Here is an 8,415-nt window from a genome sequence, read left to right as displayed (position 1 = left end):
TATCGGAAAAAAAGCCATTACCGGACATCTCTAGTTATTGATGCATACTGTCATGTGGTGATGGGTCAAATCATACAGTATACTGTGTCCCTTGATGTGTGCGTCACTTTAAGAAAAAAAAACATGCTATCGATACAACTGCTGTGTTGTTTGACTGTGAAGCACTTCTTTTGTGACAACTCGCACTGAAAGAAGTCGGAGTAGAATGCGGCGTTTGTTTTTAGTTTGTCGCCGTCATCTATTTCAGATATATTAATAAAAAGTTCGAAATGTGGGACCATTTTGATGTGCTAGAGCCAAATAAGCTAAATGTTCCTGTTTAGTATTTGGCTCACTGCCCAGAGTTGTGCGCTTCATATTCCTTTCTACACATCCATTTGTTTAAAGGAAAAACAATTATGTAGTGTGTTTTTCAATCCAACAGATGGTGCCATTATGAAACACCATCACAGTATCGATGCAGTGTAGAGCTGTACGGTATACCGGTACTAACAAAGTACCAAAGGACTAATGGATTAAAAACTGTACTATACTGCCATTGAAAAATACCGGTACTTTGTTTTTCATCCGCGAGCTGCCGTGCGGCGGTGATGTTGCTGAGCCGGGGCGCATGTTGACTGTATCAGCACGCACACACAGAGTGCATACAACGAGAAACACCGTGGAGAGGAAAAATGGCCAAGAAACCCCTGAATTTTTTACTGGTTAATAAGGAGGGTGCGTGAAGCCCGATATGGAGGTATTTTGTCTTTAAGACTCACGATAAAGGTGACGCATTAAACACAGAAGTGCCGCGTTGCAAGCGCAGCTTTAAAGGTGTAAAGTAATGCGATCTTTGCTTCAACCTTAAACATTTAAATAAACATCTAGCCCTACACAAGGCGTTTAAAAGTCATGTAGTTAACTCGCTCCCCTGTTGTGCACATACAGATACGTAGACACGCACACAGCTGATTGGCTTGTTGCCAATTATTAGCCCAGTAAAAACCGCCCACGTAGCGCAAACTAACGCAAGTGAAATGACTGAATCTTGTAACAAATTGCTAGAAATAAATATTGGTATCAGGACAACCCTAGTGCAGTGTCAATACATACAGGGTGTCATTTACCCATCACTACTGTTATGATAACATAAATACCAGCTTTTGTGTCAATCAGACACAGGTGTTAATATTTTGTAACCCCTTGGGTGTTGTCCACAAATTTTGAGACTCAGCTCCTCCCACACTTATAAACACATTTCGCAATTTGTCGATTGAATTAATTACATACCTTGTCTCTGAGATATGACAGCTCGATGTGTCGTATAACAAATGGCACCCCATACTAAAATGGCCGACTACCTGTGCTTGTTAAAGTTTCTTTGATGAGTTGACACCACGAAAAAGGTTATTGAACTTGTATCACATAGTGCAGTGCTTCTCAAACTGTGGTACTCCTACTGCTAGTGGTTTTGGTTGATTGATTGAGACTTTTATTAGTAGATTGCACAGTACAGTACATATTCCGTACAATTGACCACTAAATGGTAACACCCCAATAAGTTTTTCAACTTGTTTAAGTCGGGGTCCATGTTAATCAATTCATGGTAATTGTATACGCCCAAGAATCACCTGATTAAAGTACAGTGTTTTATTTTCCTATATTCAAACAGTGGCACTGTTCAAACTGTGTGTAGTGTTACAGTGACCACAAATGTTTAAGACCTTGGCAAATTAAGGCTCGGGTGCCACATGTGGCCCGTTGAGCTTTTCAATCTGGCCCGCCGGACATTCCCAAAAAAATTTTTTTTATCTTTATGATGGAAAGTGTAGCTGCCATTATGATGTGCAGTCATGTTTTCTAATTACCGTAAGTCTTCAACTATACAAAGTATTTCAATGGTTGGAATCTGCGCTTATGGATGATATACCAGTTACTATGATAATCTAATTAGTTACGATGGTAATCTAATTAGTTACTATGGTAATCTAATTAGTTACTGTGGTCATCTAATTAGTTACTATGGTCATGTAATTAGTTACTATGGTAATCTACGTCACAGCAGCTCAGACGAGGCACCAAGCAGTGTGGGCGGGAAGCGTTTCCACAGACACGGAAGGAGACTTTCACAACAAAGTTCTAAAGTTTAGTGATATATAGAATAGAAAGTACTTTATTGATCCCTGGAGGAAATTCAGCAATATCAGATTGTAGGTGGGTACCCTTCACGTTCATATTTCACTGTTTGTTGCATTTTTGTTGCGTTTCACTTGATTGTAAAATATGTCAATCGAAAGGGGGTGTGGCATTCATATTTTGTCAATATTCAGGGTTTTATCATTCATAGAAAAACGAACAATTCCATTAAGGCGGTCTGTCATAAGGTTTTTAGCATTCAATCAGACATTATTATGAGGTTTTATATTAGTGTTCTTAAAAATTGATATACCGGCCCCCAGACACATTATTTTCTCTAAATGTGGCCCCCGAGTCAAAATAATTGCCCAGGCCTGTGTTAGATAAAACCTTTGCCTTGTTTTTAATTACTTGTTATGCCTACTACGGTACTGTCTTTTAATGTTGGTCATTATGGTGGTACTTGGGAGAGCCAGGTGTTTTCTGTGGTGGTATTTGGTGATAAAGTTTGAGAACCAGCGATATAGTGGTTAAGGTATTCTTCAAAATGTTATTTTTTTGAAAGCAAACAAGTACATTTGAAAGGTCTTACTGTATATAATGTTTCCCAACTTCCCACCCCAAAAAAACTTTCCTTTCTCTTCCCTAATGCCGGGGTGGTCTTGTGTGGTCCGAGCGCCATCCTACGGGGGGTCAACCTTATGTCCCTTTCACACCTGCACCCAAAGTGTTCCCCTTCTTGGGAATCTACTGGAGCTTGTAATTGCTTTTGTGGGAGCAATTGTCGGGGAAAAACTTCCCAACCTTACAGCGCTCCGGCTGGCCTTGCTTTAGAAAAAAAAAGAAAAAAAATAGGGGTTGGGGGGTGTCTAAGGTCTCCAAAGCATAGCCGCTGCCAAAAAATTCCAACAGTGGCGCTGCACAATCACTCCCAAGCAGGAAAGACGGGGATATTGTGAGTAATGGCAGGTCTGCATTCTCCCTTCCAAGCCTGCAGGCTGGCAATTTATCTTTTTTTGACTTGCCACTCTTTTTTGATAGCAAGATAAAAAAAAAGGGAAGCAACAATAAAAAGTTGCAAAATAAAGCAATTTCCCCCTAACTTTATTTTTTGTATTATTAATATTAGTATTGTTAGTCCCCTCCACGTTTGGGTGCTAGATAGCGCAGCACTGCAGGATTAAGAGGCAGCAAGATTGTTAAACATGTCAACGTGTAATTGCACGATAAGGCCCCTTCGGAGGCATTCACTGGCCCAGTTGCTTTCTCTATTCCGTCGCTAATCTCGCCCGCCACATTCGCTCTGTGCAATCTGTCTCCATAATCTTCTGTGACAGAGGGGTGCAGGCTGCTGGCTGATTTTTTTTTTTTTTAGGGGAAAAAAAAGGGTGGAAGGGGTGTAGAAAATATGCAGAGGCGTGATAAAGTGACGCTAATTATCCCCATTTAGGACATGGCAGTGCAAGGGATCGGGGCTTTAAGCAAGCTGCAGGAATATATCAGTGCCCCTGCATACAAGATAAGAGCTGTGCACATTTGCAGAGATTTATTGGGGGAACGGTCAGTGCAAAAATAAAAATAAAAACACTCCTCTCTTTCTGCCTTGAGGTAACATTTCTATTTTTTGAATTCACCCCAAATTTCAACGCATTTTCCTTTTTTTTCCCCTCCTCTATTATTATTATTATTATTAGCCAGAAGTGAGGCCTCAGAGCTTTAACCGTCACTCTTCATCAATGTGAAACAAGCAAACCCTCCCTTTTAACTATGTATTTTAGATTAATTGATCCCCCCGCCCCCATAAAGTTTCCCTCATTTGCATGTGTATGGACATTAGTAGTTAGGCAATTCAAATGGGGGAAAAAGCATGTAAACGTCAAAACCAGCTGCGGGGCCTTGTCAGAAATTTTAAACGTGACGTCATGCACTCTCACCGGTGTTCATTATTCAAAAGAGAAAGAAAATCTAAGTGATTATTAATCCTAATTGGCACAAAATGAAATTCAAAAGAGTGGGTTTTTATAAGTCAATTTACCCAGAATGCAGCTTGTCACCTTGATTGGGTGGAAAAGAAAGGGGATTTCAAATAAGGATTCCATCGGTCACACATTTTAGGAGATAATATTATTAATGAATAATGTTATGGAGCATGCAATGATCAAATTAAATAAAGACTTGGCAACCTTTCCAAATGTGAGACATTTGATCCAAATCTTTCATTCATTCAGATGACAAATATCTTGCATCTTATCGAAATGTGATATTTACACTGAATCCAAAATGGTATTTCTTAAAACGCAATGATAATATTCCTTCTTGTTGATGTAGGTGCCTCCAAATGTATTGACTTTTTTAAATGGGCAAAGTTTGGTGATTTCACTTAATGTAATTGACTTTTTAACTTTTGCAAACATTAAAAAAAAAGAAAAAAAAGCCATATCCCGTTCTAAAATTAAATATTATTTTGCTTCAAAATTGGGCCAATTTAGTAAGTGCTATATTGCACATGTTTCACATTTTCCAGGTAAGAAGTGTAGCGCATACTTTTTAAGATTTAAGATGAAAAACCTAAAACATATCCAAATATTTTTACAGGTCATTTTCAATAACACCACGTGATTTAACGAATTTGAATCCACTTATTTGACATTTAAAGATGACATGTTTACCGTAATAACACGAACAGGTGGTTTGTCACGTGAGGCCTAAAATGTGACATTTATCACCAACCAGGCTGTTATCATATCGGCCTCGCAGTGCAAATATGATTAGAATAAATTACACATGATTTAGAGCCTGAACACTGAAGGTTAATTCGCAACATTATATGTAAAAAATATATATGTTAATTAACAACAGATGTTTTTACGCACAAACAATTAATGCAATTTAAAAAATGAGAAGCAATTTTGAATTAAATAGAAAAAAAAGTGTATCCAAACTAAATAATTCAAAGCAACATCTTGTGAAATTTATTCCATTTTGAGTGCGTGTGTGTGTGTGCGTGCGCGTGTGTCAGTCATTTCAGTTTAAGAGCTTTTCCCCTTAGAAGAGAAAAGCACATAAATTACATTTAAAACATTACGTTGCCAAGTCATTCTTCCTTTCAAATATTAAAAGTATTCACAATTGTACAATAAGGGACTGTTACAATAAAACGGAGGATGGGAGTGGAAACACAAAACGCTTTAAAATAAAAAATAAAAAAATCTTTCCAATTTTTTTTTTTTTAGTAAAGCACTTTCTGTTAATATTGGAGACATTTTTTTTAAATAACTTACAAGAAACAAAAGAGGGTGGGGGTTAAAATGGAGTCTAAGATGCACCAGGCGTTAGCTTAGACTCAAAAAGATGATTATAGCACAATAACCAAAAATAAAAAATACAAATCTAAGCCCCCTATATCCGTTCAAAAATAATAATAAAGCAAGTTGCATTTAGCCTTGATTTACAGTGTGGTAAACATTCTGTACAAAAAGCAGGTAGTTGACAGGAGCGGGGCTAGAAAAGAGGTAAATATTTGGTTATGTGTTCGTTTGCAATTTCCAATGATTGAAGAGAAATCAGGGGGCTGGGAGGGGCTGTGGGGTCCTTAGATGTGCGTCAGCGGGACCGTCCCGTTCACTCCGGCCGCGGCGCTCTGGTAGTGTGCCGGTAAGGCGTGGATCCGGCTCTGCATGGCGGGGTCCCCCGGCTCGCCGGTGGGCAAGTACATGCTTATCATTTCCCTCAAGTCCCCGGGACAGGGCCCCCGCTGGTGGGCTGCGGTCACCGGGGGGCTCACGCTCGGTTCGGACTTCACCAGCGAGCCCAGCGTCCCCATGGAGGAGGCGGCGGCGGCGGAGGAAGAGGAGGACGAGGAGGAGGATGAAGAGGAGACAGCGGAGGCTTGGTGCTGCGTGTAACCGAGGGCGCCGTAACCGGACGGGGACGCGCTCATGTAGCTCTGCGAGTTCGAGATGGGGCTGTACTGGAGCGCGCTCATGTCGTAGCGGTGCACCGGCTGCGGGGTGTGGTGGTGGTGGTGGTGCGGGTGTGCGTGGTGGTGGTGCGCGTGGTGGTGCGGGTGGTGGTGGTGGTGGTGGTTGAGTGCGTGGTGCGCGCTTCCGCCCGGGTGCTGCCCGAAGGCGAGGTGCGCCTCTTGCATCATGGCAGCGGCGGCCGCGGCTGCAGCCACCTGGCCCGGGTAGGCTCCGTTCGCCCAGCCGTTCATGTGCGCGTAGCCGGCGGAGCCTCCGTGGGGCGCCCCCGGGCTCTCGAGCCGCTGGCCCACCGTGGAGGACGTCATGCCTAAACCGCCGGCGCCGCCGGCTCCAGAGAGCAGTCCGCCGGCGAGGGAGTACTTGTCCTTCTTCAGGAGCGTCTTGGTCTTCCTCCGGGGTCTGTACTTGTAATCCGGGTGCTCCTTCATGTGCATGGCGCGCAGCCTCTTGGCCTCGTCGATGAAGGGCCGCTTCTCCGCCTCCGACATCACCTTCCACTCGGCCCCCAGCCGCTTGCTGATCTCAGAGTTGTGCATTTTGGGGTTCTCCTGCGCCATCTTCCTGCGCTGGCCGCGGGACCACACCATGAAGGCGTTCATGGGTCTCTTCACCCGCTCCTGGTTCGCTTTGGAGCCCACGTTGGGCCCCGTTGGCCCCCCGGCCGTGTTGGTTTGGGGCCCGGGGGAGTGGAGGTCGGTCTCCATCATCATGCTATACATTCAAGCAGCTTTTCTGGGACACCTTCACCAGCAAGAAATCAAAAAAGTTGGATGCGATGATCTCTGCACTCACGCGGGATGTTTGGGTGCAAAAGTCTTTAAGTGAAAGGTATATTCCCCCCCAGAAATGTTCTCCAATCCTGATGAGGACTGCAGCCTTCGCCCTGCTGCTTCACATCCACTGTGACAGAATGCACATTGGAGACACTCCGAGTTGGCAAGTTGCTTGCAGCGGCGGCCATCTGACGCCAGCACTGACAGCACTTAAATGAGGCGCGGGCGGCCAATGAGGAGCCAGCTTGCAGGCTCATTTGCATGCTGCAGGGTCAGCTGACTCCAGCAGAGGCACAACACGTTGGAAGAAGAGGAAGAGGAGGAGGAATTAAACATTTCTAAACAACAACAAGGAATTTGGATCCATGCTACATGTAAGTTAGAAATATACAACTAATGTAAATTTCTCACATTTTGTATGTTGCGCTGTTAAATTAAAGTACAGTCAGGGCCTGAATTATCTAGGTTTTTCTAAAGGATTTATGTATTCTAAAATAGATAATAACTTTAAAAAAATCACGTGATTGAAAACTACAAACAAAAATCCTCCATGAAGAGGGGTGTACAAACCTTTTCCATACTGCAAAATCCATGCATGCATGATGCTGGGGCCAGTCAACATTTTTTCTTAAAAAAAAAAAAAAAAGAGAAGAAGGCTGAAACCCATCCGATTGAAAAAGTTATAAATATTTTTTTAACAAATACCTGCTTTTCGATTTTGTGTTAATCTCATCAACATTTTAACTTTTTGTGGTGTCGAAAGTTTTTCCAACAAGTGCTGCTGCATAAAGAATAATTAAAGGGTTAATCAAACTAGTCCAAAAAATGAACTGTGTGTTATAGCCCAGCGGCCGCACTTTGGACACTTTTGTAAGCCACCTTTTTGCTCTTTTTTCCCCATCATTTTTTAATGCAATTATATTTTCAAATCCGTGGATTTGAAAATATAAAAACGACCTGCGGCCATGGAAATCATTTGAGAATTACAGCTGTTTTAATGAAGGGGCTCAACATTATATGGACAAAGTAAGATAAGAGAATTCTAAACATATATATTTGGATGAGGAAAAAAAAAGTGGATAAAGTTATAGTAAAAATTAACACTATTTGCAAATACTGTTTTGAAACTGGCTATATACATACATATACAAACATACGTTTTATAAATGTACAGATATAGCGGTATAAAATGGATGGATGGATACATATATATACATACATACATACATGCATATATATATATATATATATATATATATATATATATATATATATATATATATATATATATATATATATATATATATATATATATATATATATACACACACACACACACACACACACACACACACACACACACATATGAAGGTATACATAAAACAATATGTCACTGTACAAATCATCGAAATGTTGGATTTTAATTTAAAGCTGCATGACAATGGCCCTGGCAGTGGGACAAGCATCAATGCCCTGCAGTGGATTGTGGGTCTTGTAGTTTACTAAATACAAAGTGTGTAACATGCAGTCAATACATTTGC

At 41.5% G+C, this 8,415-nt stretch overlaps 1 protein-coding gene across 1 annotated transcript; it reads right to left on the bottom strand.

Annotated features, from left to right (window-relative positions):
* Window positions 1-3,574: 3,574 nt before the first annotated feature.
* Window positions 3,575-7,040, bottom strand: sox1a (SRY-box transcription factor 1a). The gene has a single exon (XM_061970563.2). The coding sequence runs from the start codon at window positions 6,818-6,820 to the stop codon at window positions 5,711-5,713; it is 1,110 nt and encodes a 369-aa protein (XP_061826547.1). The 5' UTR covers window positions 6,821-7,040; the 3' UTR covers window positions 3,575-5,710.
* Window positions 7,041-8,415: the final 1,375 nt, after the last annotated feature.

The sequence above is a fragment of the Nerophis lumbriciformis genome, linkage group LG13 (assembly GCF_033978685.3).
Source record: "Nerophis lumbriciformis linkage group LG13, RoL_Nlum_v2.1, whole genome shotgun sequence".
Lineage (NCBI taxonomy): Eukaryota > Metazoa > Chordata > Actinopteri > Syngnathiformes > Syngnathidae > Nerophis > Nerophis lumbriciformis.
Note: the sequence above shows the minus strand (reverse complement) of the source record. Positions and strands in the feature narration are given on the sequence as shown.